We start from the raw sequence: 20,830 nt of genomic DNA on the forward strand, positions 1-20,830 counted from the left end.
TCCTAAAGCTCACTCAGAATGGAATTGATTCTGTTTTAAACTAGATGTTGGTCTAGACTTGTAGTTCAAAGTTTCCCTGAAGTCAGAGGAGAAAGCAACACAAGCAGAGAGTAATTCAGGCATCTGACTTCAAATAGGATTAAAGAGGTGGGATGACTTGTCTTTTGGAGAAAGTTGTCCCTCCTCGCTGATAATGCAAGGATAGTCAGACATTTGTACTGTTTCTTTAAAGAATGCAACTCCTCAATGGAGTTATGCTTGGTAGGAATGGTTTATGCATCTCCTCTTGTATGTTACTACAGTGGTGATGGAGGAAATTTTATCTCCACTTTAGAGAGGGAAGAGTTTGAATTGCTTCATGCCTCTCAGCATCATTTTGGTCATCTATCCTCTGATGATTTCCTCTAGGTACTTACAGGGGATTTGTGATTTTAAATAGTCATAGAATTAATCCAAGCCTTGGACTAGAAGTAAGATTGTACATTCTGCGTGATCGTGTTTCATCGGTGTGCAATTTGATTGTTAAGGTGTGGGGAAAGAGGAAGCAGGGAAGGGCAGTGGAAAAGGCCACTAACAGGAAGATATAAAATAATACTGCCTTTGTTGATTTAACTTGCTAATTTCCTGTTTCTTAGCTCACCAGCATTTTACTTTTCTAAGGTATAAAAATGTTGTGCATGTATTATATAGGAAAGCAGCAAAAAAAACCCCATTTTTTGTGTAACTTAACAATGTTGCCCTCTCCCACTCCAGTTAAAATTAGCAATTAATATCTGTTGTATTATGGGGAGGGTTTGTGGTTTCCATCCTTCTTTGTTTCACAGGTACTTTTTTATCAAATGTCTCTTTTTAGCTAACTGTGCACCACCATGCCAAAATGGAGGGATGTGCCTGCGACCTCAGCTTTGCGTGTGTAAACCAGGAACAAAAGGTAATTCCTGTGAAGATACAGTCATGCAAGATGCATCTTCCACTGGAGGCCGGAGCCCTGTGGTTCCCCCATGGCCCATACCCCAGCAAGCTGCCCAGCAGACCTTCTCCCAGAAGGTGCAGGTCCCACCAAAGGTTGGCCCAATGGCTCAAATGGCATTTACCATCAAGCAGAAGCCTCCTGTTGGTTTACCTCAGCAAATGCAACCACCGTAAGTATTTTCTTTGCTTTTAAAGAAGTCCGAGATGTTAGATTTATAAAATACTGTTTTTTTGCAACTGTTCTCAAACAGTGATTTGAAATTGGAAATTTACGCAGATTTTCTTTTAAGAACATTTTTGTTTTCATTCTCAGACTTAAGTGGCTTTCTCGATTTATATCAYATATGAAACAGATCTTCTCGTGTGGGGAGAATTATCGTGTAATGTCAATCACCTTCCTTTCCTTGTAGAATGACAATGCTCTACTAATTTCAGAGGCATTATTCTTTGCTTACACTGACTTCTTGAGTTTAACTGTGAACAAAGTCTGATATGAACTTTCAACACTCCACATAAATGAGGAAGTAAGATTTTGGTATTGTTTTCTGGTTTCTCTTTTCCATTTGCAATATATATATGTGTGTGTGTGTGTATATTAAAATATACACACACATATTTTGCTAATGTTTATGATTTTACAACAATGGATACCTCTGCTTGCTTGAATCTGAGGTTCAGAATAGCATCTAACTTTCATAAGGAATGAAGAAATACCCCTATTGTTGAAGACTTCTTTATTTTATTTTATTTTTATTTATTTAAAATTGTTTTTATTTCTCTCCCCCACCTTCTGCCTCTTCAGTGGCTGGTAGCTTAGACAGACTTTTTCACATTGGTGTTAGTTTGAATGCTTCAAAAAAGCATGGAATTTCTATAACTGTAATGTTAGTTTGTATCAATGTGTCTGACCTTAGCTGGTTTCAAGGCTGCATTTGATTTGGGAGAGACAAGGGGTTGGAGATCAGGTTGAATAGAGACAGTTTTAGGTATCTGCAGCAACTAATGTCCCTCCAGTGTCAAATGAAGTCGGTGGCACAAAGTGCACCCCCTCCTCGTGACAGGTGTTGCTTTTAGATAGTTGTAAGCAGAGTGCAATCCTAGCACTTCTAGCTTGGAGAGCAAGACAATCAGAACTGGGAGATAAGCTGTGTTTCCCATGCCCAGAACTATAAAAAACGGTTGGAAGAGCAATCTGTGATTACAGTAGACTGCACCTGAGTGGTTAATAGGTTTCTGACAACAAAGTATATTGGGCTTCCCCTCTCYAAAGATTTTTTTTGAGAATAGAGATTGCTAGACACTGCCAGTGGCATTCAGTGTGGTAAGAGATGTTCAGATCTAGTTATCTCTGTATTAGGTGCTCTCCTCCTAAACCTTTCTGATTCCCTTTCCTGGTATTCTGGTTCGTTTAACTGTGCAGCCACAAGTCAAACGAGGTTAATGTGAGTAATAGGTAGAGGGACTTACCTGGGTTCTCTTGTGGTTCTTAATCCTAAGCCAATGTGTTCTTTGAGAAATGTAGAAGGGAAGCAGAGTAGTCTTTGTGAACAAATTCATCTACAGTCCTGAAGGACAGAGAAACTGCCACCGAATTCTAGTATTTTGCAGCTCTGAGCCCAATTCATTCCTGTCAATGAAGCAGGGTTATTGGAGTGACTAATGTGAAGGGGAAGTTACCAGTAAAATCAGCAAACTTTTCTCTGTTCCCTCCCATACAGGCCAGCAGGACTGATAATCTTCAGCACTTGGCTTCTCTGCTTAGTCCCACAAAGTGTGGTATAGAAAATCAGTACAGAAAAGGCCAGATAATTCCAGTATTATAAATAGTGATTCCTGTAGGGTATAGAATATGTCTTTCTCCACTTCACCAGACGTTATCTTTCTTCCTTTTCTGGGAAAGACCAGTTGCGGAAATTGTATGGTAAAATATGTTTTTGAAAATTCTTATCTGAAGGAATCTGTCTTCCAAGAACTGATGACAAGCTGGACAAAATCTGACCTGGAACACCTAAGTAAGCTCCTAGTGGAGGCTTATCTCTCAAGCTCTTTTCTTTTACCATCCTTTGACAATTCTTATGTTTCGTATGTGAATACAACTTTTCCAACTTCACTGATAGAAATATGTCCTTACATATCTCCTTAGGATCCCAGTAGCAATATTATCATGGCATAGCTACTGTGATATAGCAGTGAAGCAAGAAGTTCACTTATTTTTTCCCAGAGCTTTTTTTTTGGGGGGGGAGGGGGGGGGAGGGAAGGAAGGGGGAGAACAGGGTGCTTGAGAAAGATTAATTTCCTGAAATAGCTTGGATTTAGAACACACATAGGCACATAGCGCCAGCAAAGTTTGTCGTAGCCCTGGGCTGAGGATAAGTGCTAYCAGGTAGGAGGTCTCATCTTGGAAGAATGTTAGCAAAAGATGAAGATGGCTGTAATTGAAAACAAGTGGTGTGTCTCTCAAAGACAAAAATCCATTTCTTATTGGAACCTYTTGAGAATTCTGATCTTAATAACAGACATGCTTGTGGTCCTGAATTTCTATGATAGCTCCCCAGTAACTCTGAGTGTCTCCACATCTCACTCCCTTGTTTGTCTTGTTTGTTGACAACAGTATAGCTCCAACAGCTTGATTTTTTTTTTTTTTTTTGCGAGCTATGGGAGCAGATTTTTTTTTATTTTTTGAAATACAGTTTTTTCAAATATAGTTTTGGAAGTGGGTACCAGAAAGAGTACAGCATTCATCAGCTGGAGCTCAGTAATACACCGAAGATTCACAGCACTGCCCCTTCAGTGAGTAGCAGCCTCTTTTAGGAGGAATTATTGATATAACTTGAAAGTTTCCTCTTGTATTGGGCAGATTAGCATTTCAGTGCCCATCAAAGGAGAGGCAAATGCACAGACTTTGTGACAGAATTGGGTTTATCAACATGTTCCACACATCTAAAAAGTATTTCCTAGATTCCTCCAAAACTACTCCTCGATCATTTGGTCTAGACGTGGCTTATTACAGGCAAGCACACAGTCGGATAATTTTCATGAACCTCAACTTGTATCTTAAATGTATTTTTTTTCTTCCTGTTGAAGGGTGACGTATTCCTTCTATTTATTCCCCAATTACTACAAACTGAATAAAGACATAGATGAGGTAAATATGAATCTAGGTAATAAACTGACTGAGAGAAGAATTGGGCACACACTGTTTTAACTCAGTTGAAATTAGCAATGTGGAATAGTTGTAACTCGAAATGAAATTCATTCTTTCTTGCTTTGGTTTTTCAAAAGATATTGCCTTTGTGTTATACAAACCTCTTGGCTGAGATCTGCTACTGCTGTTTTAGTTATTTCATTTCCTGTCCTGTGTACTAGTTCTTTTTATATCTTTGGGTGTATGTAGTGTTTTTTTTTTTTTTTTTTAAAGACAGGTGGATTGGTTTATGAGACTGTTGCCCAGCTGATAGTCCAAAAAAAAAAAAAAAAGAAAAGATTAGAATAATGCTATCTTTGTTTTGTGAAGGTTAATGCCTGGTGTAAGAATAAGTATCTCTGGAGGACATCCATTTTCATTACTACTGTGACTGCTTCTTTTACTAAAGATTTACAGAAGAAAATTCTGCTCCCTACTCAGAAGGGTGCTGCACTTATATTTTTAACAGACCTCTAAACTAAGTGCGTGCATGCGTGCACACACACACACACACACACACACACACACCCTTATGCAGATGAGGTTTGAATATTTCCAAGGTTGCAAGGGTGGCAATCACATAACACCTTGGAATTCTTATTGCAGTGTTTGACCACCCTCAGGGTAAAAAAGAAATTTCCTTATCTAGTTGGATTCTGCCTTTGTATTATTGCCCTTTTGCTGTGTGCCTCTGGAAAGTGTGTCTCTGTCTTCTGTATATATTCTTAATAGTTAGTTGTAGATTGCAATAACACCCCTTTCATCTCCAGAAAAAGGCAGCTTAAACTCAATTGCCTCTGTCTCTCCTTGGAAGTTACATGCTTCAGCTCTTGGCCRTCTTGGTGACCCTCTGCTGGGCTCCTCATCTGAAGAGCCTATAATTGAACATGGTATTTGAGAAGTGGTCTCACAAGCCCCAAAGAGAGGGAAATGATCAGTCCTTTGACCTGTCTCTTTGCTGCAGGGACATGCTGCTGGCTCATGCTCAGTTTATCCATGAGGATCCTTTTCTTCAGAGCTGCTTTCCAGCCATTTGAGCACCAAGCTGATACCATTACACAAGGTTGTTTTATCTCACATACTGGGCTTTACATCGGTTTTGGACTTTGAGCCCACTTCTCCAACCTGTCAAAGTTTAACAACTGCTCCCCGAAATTGGTATTGTCTGCCTTCTTGCTGAGACTGCATTTTGTCCCATTGCCTGAGTCATTATTAAAGGTATTGAACAATATCAGCCTCAGTGTCAGTCTCTAAGGAAAATAGCTAGTAACCTATTTAATCTCCTGAAAACTGGATTTTATATCACTGATCACCACCTTTAAGCCTGGCAATCTAGCCAATTTTTCACCCATTTTATAATTCACTTTTCCAATTCATTTTTATTTATATATATATATATATGTATGTATGTATGTATGTATATATTTCTGTAAGGGGACTACAGGAGACTGTGTCAAAGATCTTGTTAAAGTCAGGTTAAAAATATTCATCACCTTCCCCTCATCCCCCGAGCCAGTCATCTCATCATAGAAGGCAAAAAACCCCMAAACAACAAAAAGCTGCCAACTTGGATTAAAGTTAAAATTAGAATGTCTGTGATGACTTCTTAAAGTTGTAGTTCAATTTCTTTCATTCTCTGTTGATGAGGTTATATTTCTACTGAAAGCCAGGAACTCTCATAATGAAATGCCTCACTTCCTCAGGAGAAGAGACTGTCTTGTCTCTTGGGATACACAGCAGAGCTGGAGCTGGAAGAAACTGAACTATAACTCCAGTGATGACAGCCTGCACTATCTTGCAAAATAAAGAACTTCAGTTTTAGCAAAATRTTTCATATTAATATTCTTAAATTGGATTTTTTTTCTTTTTTCAGTGCAACTCAGCATATATGGCCCGTTATCCATAATGCTATGTAAGGACACATTCCTTTTGAGAATGTTGTTGTAGCCTATCCTCCCACAATACTAGCAAATTGAACACACTCCATAAGGTAGACTCAACTTCTTAATTATCTTGTCATCAAGTTATTTTCTTTGATTAATACTGGAATATCTTCATGCTAACATCTCTTAGTGACAGCAAAATATAACAATGTGTATGTATGCCATGTGTGCAGAAATCATTGCCTCTACTTTTCAGGAAAGTAAATTACTTCTAAATCTGTAGTGATGTTTTAGTTGAAAACGGGGCTGTAAGCCACCGTTCCAAACCATAGTGTTTTCCAAGGTGTTTTTTCTAGCTCCTGTGAACGGTGCCTGGCTATTTAGTGCTTGCACRAGGAAGTGTAGCAATTAGGTCCAACTTTTATGATGATTTTTTGATATTATTTATCACTGTGTTGCTTATTGGTAYGTGGTCTTCTAGCACTGCCTTTCCAGGGGGCAGCTTGAGAATAGTGACAAGTAGAGACAGATTTCAAGACTGTCTACACCTATATTTGCCTTTGACCCTCAGATTTCTTTTACATCTTCAATCCTGTGATGTGTCGAATACAGAAGATGCAGGCGTTTAAATGATTGCTGATTTCTAATTACTTTGCCTTCTAGCAGCAAACAATAAAGATCTACAAAATGTCAGAGCTCTAATGATTGCTTTTAATGGAAGAGCTTTACTTGTGGCAAAAATTTGGAAAGTATTAAGAAAATTAGACAAGGCAAGGAAAGATGGTCTAACCAGATAATTAACTGCACTGGGGAGCTGTTTCAAAAGAGCATCAAAGGAGATCTGATTATTTTGCATATTGGAGGTRTAGAGAAACCACTTTTTCTGGTTTGTTTTATTTGAAAGCATAACAATTTATTTCTAGATAAAGGAAGAAAAAGATGATTTTACTCATACTGTGTAAGTCCAGATTTGGATAACTTCTTAAGTCATACTTGATGTAAAACTGCAAGGATATCAAAAGTTAAAAATCTCTATTTTGGGAATCCAGACCATGAAATAGTGTGGAAAAAATAATAGCTTAGGTGCTCTGATTGGTACTGCTTAGAATCCTGAGGTAAAGGCTGATGTCAGAAGCTCCAAAGATTAGGTAAWGAGTTTAATTAAAGTGTTTGAGATCCTATCTTTGTCACAGCCAGAATGGCTTAATCTCTAGAGATGTCTGTCTCTTTGCAGAGGAAGCCAACATGTCTGTGTGTTTATCTGTGGAAAACAGAAAATTCAAGCCAATAAAGGATTTCCAGGATGCATTGGACGGGAAACATGAGATGATCTGTTTTGTAMTATCTGGGAAATCTGAGGAGCAAATTTGTAAAAATACAATATAGATTTCAGTTTAAAATTTTTAAAATTTTATTAATGCCTCTTTATAGTACTAAAATAAATTTGCATGTCTATTACTGCATATCACAGTATCTCTGTGTTTGGAATGCAAAAAAGATCTTATCTGCTTTCTCTTTTCTCTATATTCATGGCAGTAGGGTCAACAAAAACCTATCTTTTTGTTAATCTGGTGATTAATGAAGTGGAAGACAAATCCAAATGGCTGCCTCTGTGGAGATTAGAACCAGTCATGCTTTTCCATAGCCCGATTTTCCTGTTTGTTTTGTATAGGCATCCTGGTTTCTGAAGTCAGATGAAAGCGTAAAGAAAGGGTGAACAGGGAATGCACTATTCAAAAGATAAGAACGAAGAGTAAACGTGACAGAGATCCCTCAAAAATAGGACATGTGACAAGAAAGTAAGCCAGCAGTCCTGCAAGGAAGTCTGGACTTTGTCCTGGTAAAAATCAGTAAACAAAAAGTTAGTAAAGGAACAAAGTTTAATAGGARATAGCTCCATTAGGAGATGTAAATAGCAAAGGGAGCAAATTAGGTGGTGGTCAAGACTGTAGATTTATTTGTACCCCACAGACTTACTCAGAAAGCTGGGAGATACGGAGGAGATGACTGGAGAGTGCCATCTTCTTCCTGAAAGTTCAGACTTGTCATGAGAGTTGCTGCCCAGAGAGCAAAAAGTTAAAAGCTGCRTGGTGACCAAATAGCTGCTATTTGTTCTCAGATCCTGGCATCCCTTTTGCTGAGTGCTGCTGACCGAAGTTGTCAAAGCTGGTAGGCAGCTAAGGCTAAGCAAGTCTTATGGTTTATGATGTAATATCTGATGATGGTTAGCAGTGGGTTTACACGTAGTTTGATCCCCCAAAGCATTATCTATTTGGCAGACTTGAGATCAATACATGCCAAGTTGCTATTTGGAGAAGGAAGAAAGGTGTTGAGCTGCATCATGTAAAATGTGTGAAAATAAGGAATTTCTATTTTGTCAAGCCTAGTAGGAGCTATACATCAGCAGTGATGTTCTAGTCATCATGAAGAACAGTTCTCCCTGTTAACGAGTAGCAAGCAAAATTATTGCAGCGCGCTTGAGGGAAAAGGCTATATGACATTGTTAAATCATATTTCTATACCAGAAACCAGCAAGAAACCCTATTCCCCCAATTCCCTATTGTTATTCTTCCTTTAGAAGTACACCAGAGGGCTGTGCTGCCTGCCATTCAGAGGGACCTCAACAGAGGGACCTCAGCTACTGACTGACTAAGTGCATAATGGCAAAGGAAGGGTAGGTTCTCCAATTGCAAGGTAAAGACATAATTGGAATTGATTTGCAGAATGTCTGAGAATGTTAATAGTGGAGAGCTTTTTCTTTGTCAACAGCAAAACTACATCTTGGGTGGGGTTTCACCACCCCCACCCCCACCCTTGACACCTGAAGTATTCCCTTCAGCATTGTCTTTGGGCTATGTTTTTTAAGAAACTTCAGCTGGAGTTTAAAAAACTGTTCAGCTGGAATTTCTTGTGTTTCAGTTTGTGCCCATTGCCTCTTGTCCTGGCATAGGACACCACTGAGAAAATCTGGCTGGGTCATCTTTACTCTCTCCCATCAGATACTCATAAATGTTAATCAGATTCCCCCTGAGCCTTCACCTCTAAAGGCTAAACAGTCCCAGCTCTCCCAGCTTATCCTCGTGTGAGAGGTGCTGCAGTCCCTTCATAACTTCTGTGGCCCTTTACTTGGCTCACTCCAGTAAATTCAAGTCTTCACTGTACTGGGGAGCCTGGAATTGGATGCAGCACTCCAGATATGGTCTGGACATAACAGTGCTGACCAGAGGGGAAGGATCATCTCACTAGACCTGCTAATAGTGCTGTCTAATGCAGCCCAGGATATTGATGGCCTTCTTTGCCTGAGGGCATATTGCTTGCCCATGTTCAGCTTGTCCACCAGGACTCCCTAGTCCTTCTCTGTACAACTGATCTCTAGCTGGTCATCTTCCAGCCCATATTGGTGCCTGGGATTATTCCTGTCCAGGTGCACTTTCCCTTGCTGAGCTTCATGAGATTCTTCTCTGCTCATTTCTCCAGCCTGTTGAGGTCCCTCTGAATGGCAGGCAGCACAGCCCTCTGGTGTACTTCTAAAGGAAGAATAACAATAGGGAATTGGGGGAATAGGGTTTCTTGCTGGTTTCTGGTATAGAAATATGATTTAACAATATGCTGTCCTTAGAAAAATTGAGCTTTTTTGCAAGTGTTATAATGATCAATGAACTGAGTACTTAGGTCTTCTCTTTTAGGGATGTTGAACTTGGAGAGATGATTTAGTAGTCTTGCAGATATGTCAACCTTTAGTCTTTGTATTTTGCTTAATATTTGATCTTTGGCTCTTAAAGTTAGCTGCTGGTAAAGCTGATTTGTCTGTGTTGGATATGAGTGTAGATTTAGGAGAAGCCTTACGCTTCCACTCTTCTTGAGAATTTATTTTTAATACTGTTTTTTAAAAAATTAACAAATAACATACAAGGAAGATCTCTTCATGGGGTTAACTGATTTTAGCATTTTGCTAGTATAGTAGATAACTAGATTGTTCAAGAATCTTCATTCAGAGAATGTTGTTGGCAGTCCTTAGACAAAAACAGGTATATTTTTCAGGACTGAACCTGTCCAATTAATTACGTGTATCTCGTGTATCTGTGAATAGTCTGTTCTGCTCATGATTGAAGATCCCTAAGAGACACATACTTTGTCTGTAGCAAACTTATTTCATTCTTCAATGCTAGAGTCTGAATACTTTCTTTCAGTAAGAAGCAGACTTTTTTTCCTACTGACAAACAATTTCTATTTTACCTAAGCTCCATAAAGCATGCATAATTTGTCATGCATCCTTGTACTTTGAGAAATTCCTCACAGGACTCTGCAACTATAGTTTTGCACAGTTAAGTCCTTGTTGGTGTAACTGCTACCAAGAGGGGTTTGTTCCTTGTGTCTTCTTATTTTGAAGTTTGGTTGTCACTGTCCATCAGTGTGTTATTGGAGACAGTTTTCTGTATGATGGTATTTAAGAAATGAGTCTAGATTGTGAGGAATGCTAAACAGTTGGAGAAAGTAGAGTCTTCTACTGGATTTGTTCAAATGTTGACTGAGGCTTTATTACCAGTTGCTATTCTGTGGGAAGAATCTGCAGCAAAACCTTGTCAACCTCTCTAACAATTTTTTACTTAGCAGATCATAGGGTCTTAAAGGAGAGACAGAGAGGTGCTAGAGGAGCAGAAAACAGACTATTGGCTAATTTGTTATCTCTAGTGTCCATAGTATTGTACGTGAAAAGAGTTTTTTCTCTGTGCGTGAAAACAAAAAGCATGATTTCTTCTGTTCAGGCATGGAACTATCAGGCCAAAGGAAGTATCAGCAATAAATCTGCCTTCATTATAGCTCTGTTTTGTTACAAGTGTAATCTATAGTTTTAAAAATACCTGCTTCAGAGGTATGTCCAGAAAAAAAAATAGTTCTGATAGGCTTGATATCTGTTTTAATACTTTTTGATTTTTTTTAAGTGCTTTTTATATAATTAACTTTTCAACATCATCCCGCTGAGGAAAGACTCCATTAGAGCCCATAAAACCACTGGATCATATTTTTTTTTTTTTTTTTYTTTTTTTTTTTTTTTTTTTTGACGAAGAGGCAACTTTGTGTATGCTCTTCCAGGGGAAGGAATTTCAAAAGCAAAAAAAAATACTAAAAAGACAGGCAGACAGTACTAACACTTACTACTGCCATTGGGCAGTAGGTGGCAAGCTTTGCTTTTCCTTCTGCTTAGGGTTTATTTTCATACTTTAGAATGCCAAAATTTTGAAAAGAGTGGTTTGAATTCACTGGAATATGTCACTTTTTGGTGGCAYGTTTTTTGAACTATTTTGTTCATTGTATACAATTGTCTTTGTATTGAATGCTGAAGTGAACCCTCTCCTTCTCAAATGGCAGGCGGACGCAAGTCAGTACATGTGAGCTTTGTAGCAGAAAGATCACTAATACACAAAATAAATTAAAAACAGATTAGTTGCAGCCATAGGCAGCTCCAAATAATTTTCTTCATAGAATCTTTCTGTTCAAATTTTGTTGTAGAGCAGAAAGCCTCAAGCTGGAGGAGGGGAGGGAATGCCCTCTTTTAACATGATGCTTTCTTAAAGCATGACTTATGTTTCTATAACTAAATCTGAGAAGGAAAAATAACTGAATGTGTACGTGTATTTTTTTTTCTTGGTGGTGGCTTCTTAATGTGAACATAAACTGCTTGTCTGGTATAATTCTCCTTTCAAATGCAGTCTACTCTGCTAATATGTGGAGTCAAGCTTGGGGGCAGTAAAACAACAGAAATGTGCCTAGCAAAAATTGAAGGTGTGTACAGGGGGAGATGCTTGGGTGCTTGTCCATTAGTGCTTTCTGTTGTAGGCAGCTGTTTATATCCCGCTGTACTCGGACTTCTTGCCTAGAAAAAAACACCTGACATCTGATGAATAGCAGCCCAATGTGTGTTTGTACTAAAGGTACACAGGACACATCATCTCTCTTACAGTATGGTTCCACTCAGCCATTACTTGGCAAGTCAGATCCTCTGCTGTCCTCCAGAAATATCTCTTACCTGTTAGCTAAGTTAATTCTATGCTGAATTTTCCTCATAGTGAGTTAGAGTGCTTCTTGCTTTGCTGCTTGAAGTTTTTAARAAGTTTATTTTAGATTAAAACAATTAACACCCCTCTTGGTGTTTCTCTCTCTCTTTCTCTCTCTCATACGCACTTTATTATAAAGAAAGGTCAGCTGTCTTGCTGCTTCTGAACTCCCCCAACTTAATARTTAAGCATATTAAGATGGATTGTTATTTAATTATATCATCCTAGAAATTATAAACAATAATGAAACTATTACTTTCTTACTATGGCAGGGCATCCCRCACGAGGGCACATGGAAGAGCCAAGTTGCTCTTTCCAGGTTCTTATTTGTCTCCTTATATATGCAGGTCATATCTGAGTTTATATTTTCCCTGTTGAAGCTTTGTGTCCTCACGCTGTTCCTGATGAAGGTCAGAAGTGTTATGGGTACTAGTAATGCAGTGCTGAGCAGTCAGTTGAAGGCATCGTCTCCTTAATTGCTACAGCAGCACTAGGCAGTACATAAAGGATCTTTGGCATTGGCTTASTAGTGAGCTGAAACCAAAGAGTGCTGAGACCACTCTGATACTACAGCTATTCTCGCTTGTGCAGTCTTTGGCAGTGTTGTTGATGTATGTATGCGAGAACAAAAAGTGGTTCAAAGGAAGTTACTCATCTGTTTGTGCTGCCAGGCACTGAGTCAGCCCTTAAGAACACCTCCATTCATCATTCTAGCAGAATGTGGTCATCAGGCTGCAGGAGCTTAAATCACTGGTGGTGGAAATAGCTCATGCCCATCAGCATTGGGATCACTTGTGTTGGTGAAGAACATGGAAACTGTGTGGGGGAGCGGTGTTTGGTTTTGATGACAGTGATACTGTTTTCTTAGTCCCCGTGTCCATTTTTAACCATGCATTAGCATGGTTGCGGTGCTTCTGGCTCTGCAGATGGTAATGCTTATAAAGGTAACCCTACAAGTCCACATTGTAATCTTCAGCCTCTACATCTGATTCTTTCTATTACTGGAGCAAGAAGACAGAGGCTGTTGTTCAGCTTGTTGAATTCATGAATCTGACTCCAATGAAGCAGAGTCTCTCTCAGCACTTCTTGTTTAAATGCCTTTAGTGATTTTAGGCCTGGAATTATGATCCATAAGCTAATAGATAATTTATAATTGCCTATGTTGGACAAAATATTTTTGTTAATTAGGTCGTAACAGGCCGTGGTCTAAAGCAGACTCTCAGACCATGACCTTTACTGAAGTGTGGCAAGAAAGATAGGCAAATATGAATTTGTTATGAAAAAGACTTCAGACAAGCCAGCTGATGGATTCTGTTAATTCACAGTGATTGATGGTATGAGAACTGTGCAGACTGTTATGGCAAGCTGCCCTGAGGACAGCCTTTGTCTTTTTGGTGCACAAAGGCTAGTCTGTTGCTATCACTTACTTGTAAGTGCTTTTGAATATGAATAATTCTGATCTACCATACCAATTGTGATGGTTGAAATCTTTCTGGCTGCAAGTATTGCAAAAGCTAAAGATGCCCTAGAAGGAGTTTGAAAATACAGAGTTTCACCACTGTACTACCACATAAGGCTCATCAGGTTCAACTACACAGTCCTGCTCTTTATTTTATCAGTGTCATTGAGAGGATGCAGCTTACCTGTGTGGGAGCAACATCTCAGTTTACCCACAACTGAACTATCATCCAGTGAAGTGAAAGTCTTACAAATAGGTATTAGAGGATGTTCAGTGTTCTCATCAATATCTGTAACAGATAAAGAATTCTCAGAAATAGAATTTCATGTTGGTACAGAGACTTAAATTCTAGGGAGCCAGCTGCAATCTTGAGTCAGCCAGAGCTTATTCCAGCAGAGCAGGAAGCTAATCTCTGTGTGATGAGGACAGCCTCTGTTGGGTTATGGCTTTATGAGACTACATAATACCACTTGTCAGAGTAAAACTCCAGTGAAAGGAAAAGCTGGATGTTGTTAGAGTAATAGAGGGGAAATTGCTGTCTACTGTTGCAGTTTGCAGCATTTATATTATCTATAGTGTGGCAGAAGGGTCCATCAAATGTCTTTCCCCTCCTCTGTCATTCAGCTGTGACTCAGCTGAATTAGGAGGCCAGTACAGACAGCCTTCATGACAATCAGAGATGAGACAGCTTGAGTAAAAGATTTGTATCAGTCTTCAAGATCTCACCGATTCACAGAGCACCTCTCCAGCCTCTGTGTATGGATTGTAGAAATGGTAACAAAAACATGTCCCACATCAATGGTAAGGCAAATAAAACCTGTGCAATGCCCCTTTTTTACACAATGGATGAAAATTACTGTATCTTTTTATATTAGTTTCTCTTGTACCTAGAGTACTACATAGTATGCAGACAGAATCTTGCTCAACATGTAGAACTTCCGGATTAAAATTATCCGGTCTAATGTCTTAGTGTTGACTGTCTCTTTGTTGTGTGGCGTTTTCTATCTGTGCTTCAATATGAAACGGATTCTGAAGAGAGGGTTGAAGAAAGGGTCTAGCCTAGAATTCTAAGTTCCTTCTTGATGAACATGGATGGGAAGAATTAACTGAGATTTTCTTCTTTGGTCTTATCTTCTGTGTGTGCTCCTTTAATATTAGTGTTGCTTATTGATTCTACAGAGTTTTGAGCAGGCTTTCCACTCATTAACATTTTTTTTTAACTAGCCTTCCCTTTTATGTTTTTCTTCTTTTCTGAAATTGTGAGCTGCTACAGTGAATCTTCTGACTTTCGTTCCTACTTCAAGGATGTTAACCCTAATCATTTTGTGTTCACTGTTGCAGCATCTCTTCAGTGGTAGCATTTGAATCAGATCCTATAAACAGGTTAGGACAAACTGAGATTTTATTTTCTTCTTCTGGGTTCACTGGCTATCTGATCTGTGAAAATGTTGTTAATTGTATGTAAAAATTTAATTTTACTATTGTGCCTCTATTTCCACTACCCTTGAGGGTAATGGAAGTTCCCTATTCTTATCACTTACTATCCTTGTAGCTTCAGTGAAATGATAGCTGTCACCATTGTTATGTGGCTGATATTATAGTCTTAATGCTGTGTTTCTTGTACTTCAGATGGAAATTATAGTCCACAGAGATCCTGTGTTAGCGATTGATATGGTTAGTTTGCTGATATAATTTGAGACACTAGTCTTTGAGAAGTAGCATCACTCCTCCACAGATGGTCTATCCTGTCTTTTTCATATCCAGGATATTCCATTGTTTCTTCTCTTCCTCCCTCCCCCTACCATTGCCTTCCTTTCCCAAGTTTCTAATACGCTTATATAAAGCTGGACATTCTAGTTTCTCCATTCCACTTCTTGAACTTTTAATGTTTCATGTAGAAGTATGTGTACATCTCTGATTTGGTTTCCTGTTCTACACTTATTTGTAAAGCATTCTATTTGTTCTGTATCTTCCTCACTGTTACCTGTCCAGCTTCAGCTTTGTGCCTTGCTTGAAAACACTGACTTCACTCAAAGGGTAGCTGCATCATTCAGAACTGTATGCCTTCTTTCCCAGTCTTCAGTTTAAAAATTCTCTKAGGAGCTTCGTGATAAGTGCCATCAAGCTGGTTCCATTAAGCTTTAAATGAAATCTCTCTCCTTTGTAAAGCTTTCTCAATTCCAGTTTCAGAAAAATTCTAAGTCCACTATGTCTATACCATTTTCTGAGCCATGCGCTGAAAATTGTCAACTTCTCTGGCTCCTTGTTTTTGCATACTGTTAGGCAAAAAGTTCTGAGTTTGAGATGAGGCAAACGTGCTCTCATTTGCCGCTTCAGCCATCACCTCTGAACAGCAGTGTCTGAGTCTAGAATCCTTTTAGCTTCAAGTAGTTTTTGTCCTCGCACAAGCTGCAACACTCAAAGGTAGGATTACTTACCGTTCTCTATATGGGTTTTGCACTGAGTGCTGATTTCCTAGACCATTTCATTGTTTTTAAAGCCTTCATACACTTCAACATGTAGTGATCAAATGTAAATCTTGTACAACTGATAAATGCTCTGATCTTGATGACTTCTGGTGTGGATTCTGTTCTAGATTTGGCATGGTGGAAGTAGATGATTGTAGAATTGATACCACTATCAAATTGATTAATAATTGCTATGTGTGGTTGTCTGTCTGTCTTTCATCTTTTGGATGATTCTGTATCACTGCAACTGCTTTGATGTCTCTCTTGCTTCCTGCACTAGAACCTTGAAGCTCTAAAGTAGAGGACAACTGCTGGTCACCACAGTCCCAGCTGTGCCTTCTTACTGTTTTGAACAGCTTTTGTTGTTGTTATATAATGTCTGTTTGGGAATTYCAGCTGTTGCACACATGTTAACAAGAAGCCAACTGCCTGCCTTTTTCACTATTGCAAAGGCTTTTCATTGCAGATATGTTTTGCAGCCTGAAGTATTTCCCTTCTGCTACACCCTAGAGGGCTATATTTATATAGATATATATTTTCTTGTGTGTGGACTATTTAGGAATCCAGTGAATTTCAAAATCAGGTTGTCTTTTGATCTGCCTCTAGAAGTAAGATTAGAAAGAGATGGAACCCACAGCTGTGCACTCAGTACATTTCTAATGGGAATTCAGGCAGTGAAAACTGAAGAGAATGAGTTGCAGAAGGAAAAAGAGGTGTATAATTCAGTGATTTATCCCTTTATTCCCATTCATTGCCAAATTCTGCTATTATTAAAACAGCAAAGAGGGGAAATACTAATTGTGTGCAGGGTTCCCAAAAGGAGATCATTTGGGGCTAAGCCCAGAGTAGTCAGTCTGTCAGCACTTCCTGTAATAATCTGTTTTGGAAAGATGGTATTTCACCTCCTTCTCAGGCTCCCATTGGAGAAGGAAGAGACAAGTGCTCTTTCTAGCTTTCGCTTTCTCTAACTGGTTTGTCATTTTGTTGGGGAGTAAGTTTTCCTTCCTACTGCTTAGGCTGATCAACGTTATAGAGAAAGGGGACATGCATACTTTTTTATAGTCTTCCTACCATTTTACTTTCAGGCACTTATATTTATTTGGAGAGCTGTTTAGGATGAACATTGACATTTGCCACCTCAAATGCTGTGGAGCTGGAGTGCTCTTAATAATTATCACCTGTGGCTGCATATGGAGTCCTTCACCCAAATGTGAGGGAAGAACTGGGTCTACTGTTATAAATACTGTTTTTCCTCCAATGTATGCAAGTTTTATGGCAAAGCTCCTCTTAGAGATGTCATAGGGGTCTACTGGATTCTCTTGTAGAATATGAAGGAAAACTGGGTAACTGTGTAAATACTATATGGCTTCTGTACTGAGAGAGGTAACTCTATCCAAGGGTATGATAAAGTGTGGTCAGGTAAGTACAAGCTAACTGAGACATAGATATTCACAACACCTGGATTGCTCTGTACGGAGCTACTGCCAGGATGCTGGTGTGTTAATCCTTCCCAGTAACATGAACTGCGGCTACCTTTTCTGTATGATACACACTTTATTCACACCAGGATGACGTGTTGTAGCTATTATGTACTTAACTGTTTACTTGTATTGCTTTGTCATAGCTGAAAATGAAACAAAGTACTTATAGAAATGACCCATGGATTGGTCTGGTGGCTGGATTTTTGTTCTTTGGCTGTTCGGCTTTGAGAAGTCTTTCCCTCTCTCTTGGAGCTCTTGTTTTTTTCATTTCTGCTTCTTGTTATGTATTTTTGACCTGTATGAGCCTTGCAGGATAGATTCTGTCTTGCTGTGTATTTTTGAAGTGTTTCACATGGTAAGGGTTGAATCCTGGCGGGGACCTAAGGATTACACTACAATAGTAGTAATAATGTTCTGAAAAAGGTAAATATTAAAATGTGAACAAACAGCAGGTAATACAGTACATATTTGTCATTTTAAAAAGTTTAAAATAGCAGCCACTGCTAGTTGCTGTTCTTGTTTGTAAATGCTTCCAAGTAGCTTTTCCTTAGAATAGCGGTTTTAATGTTGTTCATAGTAAACAAGGTTGTTCTAAGAAACAGCCTTGAGCTTACAATTGTTTAAAATGTAGCCATGGAAACATGCTGATGGTTCTCAATTTAAAAGGAGCACTCTTTGCTTTCATTGGCTATGCTCCCTTCTTTAAAATGTCATGCTTCATGTGCACTATACCACATTTTCAATTAATTTAATTGTCTTCAAGCAAAATGATTTATCCTCATTAAGGTATGAGAGAGTTTTAAAACATGAAGCAGTTGGGTTTTTGTTTGTTTGGATGCTTTTTGTTAAGTTATTTGATCATAAAAAGAATCTTTTTTTTTAACTTCCAAATTGGAAATGTTAAAAACCACTCCTTCTCAAGTTTGGCAAAAGAMAGTTTCCTTCTTGAAACAAGACCAAGTGTGCCAAGTTTCGGCTTGAATCTTTTAAGCTGAAAGCCTCTTCTCAGGAAATGTTATAAAATATGTTCAGAACGCTACAAGATTTGTGTACCTGGGCTTAGAGATACAAAACTTTGTAGGCATAGTTTTTAGTTGGTTAGGTTATGCTGTAGACAGTGCATCTATAAGACAGAAAGTTACACATTGTCATTAGATCTTGACATATAAAAAAAATACTTGAATGTTCTGTTACTTTCTCTTAATAAAGAAAAAAAAGGGGGGGGGCTAGATTTCTCCAGCTTAAAAGAATAAAACTGAAGAGATAGTAAAAACTAATGGTTGCCACAAACTTCTTTCTATTCAGTCTGTGATGGCTGCAGTGCTGTAAATGCAAAATTCTTTGGGAATRCCTGTTAAATGTTTTTCTTAACACAAGTACAGCTCAAAAATCACAGTTCCTTTTTGATGCTGAGGAAGGTACATTATGAGGCTCTGTACATAGTAGTTGTCAAGGTGCTTCATGAATTGCAGCTCTTGGTGTGGCATTGATAAATTTGCTGGTCTTGATAGTATTCATAAAGTTGTGAAACACCAATGACTCATATCAATAGTAATTTATATTCTGATTAAACATCTTGCTGGTACACAAAGCATAATGCAGCTGTAGTAATTGAAAATATTTGCAAAACTTTTCTGCTTGTATTGAACACACAAGTTGTTAAAACACTTTTCTTAACATGACAGTGCTTGCTATAAAATACTTGCTCTTACGGCCTTTTGCATGTTTGGCCTTTTGCATGTTTAGTACAAGCTTTCAGAACTGTTTTTTTCAGCTGTACTTGTAAATGCATGCAGTAGGTTATAGGGAGTCATAGCTGGTTTTGACCATAGTTACATAACTCAGGTGAATGATTAGTTTCAGATTAAGCTACATATTTCAGTGGTGTTCTCCCAAAAATACCATTTTAATTCTGCCAGAACTTGTTACGTAGAATTGAAGAAATAAAGTGTGTCTGCATGATAAAGTTCAAGTGTCAGCTCTTGGCTTTTGTATTCCTTCCTGTTTCTCTTCCATCCATCCCTCTTATGTTAGCAAAAGAATAGCTCTCTGTAGAGTTTAAATCTGTTGCAATTGTTGCACAGTATATTTATTGTCACGTTTTTTCTTTCAAATTGATTTAGAGATCAAGCCTAAATTAAAAAAAAAAAAAATCAGAGTTTGCATATAGATTGGTTTGATTCATACAAAAATACTGGTGTTTGTGGAAGCCATAGTTAAGAAATAAAATGATCATTAGGGAGGAAAAGTAGTTACGGCTGAAACTTCAACCTGACTTTTAAACTGTTATATGTTGTTTTAAGWTACTTTTCTATTTCATTATATGTTTTCATATTCATTATACATTATTTAACAATTAATGCATTCATACTAAGCACTTGGAATATTCTTCAGAGTCTTATGTACAGTAAGCTACAGAACAAAAAAAATGCAAAACATCTTTTAAAAGGCACTTTTTAGAAGTCCAAATGTGCTCGACATTCAGCTGATTCATTTAAATTGTAGTGGGAAATTACTGGGTGCCCAACACTTCTGAAATTGGGTGATTTTTTTCAGAAACTTGTCAATTTTTTTCTTCAGTGAAGACACTTGAGTTGTTTATTCTCAACAGTGTTAATTGCATTTTTGTTGCATCAAGAGTTAAGCTGAACTATGAAAAAGCTGTTCTTTCAGAACAAGTATGTGCAAGAAGTGGTATTTTGGTGTAACTAGATTGTTTTAACTGTGAAAACAAGCCTCTTTCCTTAAAAGGATGCAGAAGTCTGTTCATGAGAGAAAGCTCTTTATAAGCTAAGCAGCAGCAGACTGGAAGCATTATAAAAGACCTGCTGGACAATACTGCTCAGGACCATCCTAGGACTGTAATGTAGGAATCCTGTGGCTCCTACACATGTGGGGKTTTTTTTGTTTGTTTGTTTTTTGTTTTCCTCGTATTTGCTTGTGGCCACCCATTCTCTCACTTGTGAAGTTTAAGACAGCAGATCATCCTCTGCTAATAATATCAGTGCAGTCATCCTGCTGAGCAGGGCTGGGCTCAGGCGAGCCACGTCCATGTGTRCCACTCGTGGTATGTAACTCCTCCAGCCCCCCTCCCAAGTGGATGACAACTGAGATTCTTGATGTGATCTCAGAACTCRTTCAGAAGTATAAGCAGAAGCCTTGTGGTGCTTGCAGTGCTGTTGTGTAAAGCTGTTATCAGCTGCCCATGGAAAATACAGACCTCTTGTAGGCCCTTGGTTGCAAACACAGTACAGTCTGGCAACCAGGCTGAGGTGGCTGACTGACTGACAAAATTTCAGACCCTGGTTCCTGAGTGAGCTGTGTGCC

The 20,830-nt window shown here is 38.5% G+C and overlaps 1 protein-coding gene across 3 annotated transcripts in view; it reads left to right on the top strand.

Moving 5' to 3' along the window:
• The first annotated feature begins 859 nt into the window (after positions 1–859).
• LTBP1 (latent transforming growth factor beta binding protein 1) overlaps positions 860–20,830 on the top strand; it is a 188,007-nt gene continuing 168,036 nt past the window's right edge. For all 3 annotated transcript variants that reach the window (XM_085301182.1, XM_085301183.1, XM_085301184.1), the window contains exon 1: positions 860–1,142. In XM_085301182.1, coding sequence (XP_085157308.1) covers positions 886–1,142 — 257 coding nt within the window. In that variant the 5' untranslated portion in view covers positions 860–885. The remainder of the gene's footprint in view (positions 1,143–20,830) is intronic.

Source organism: Rhea americana, unplaced genomic scaffold, assembly GCF_003343005.1.
Source record: "Rhea americana isolate MKP2758 unplaced genomic scaffold, rheAme1 scaffold_173, whole genome shotgun sequence".
Classification (NCBI taxonomy): Eukaryota; Metazoa; Chordata; class Aves; order Rheiformes; family Rheidae; genus Rhea; species Rhea americana.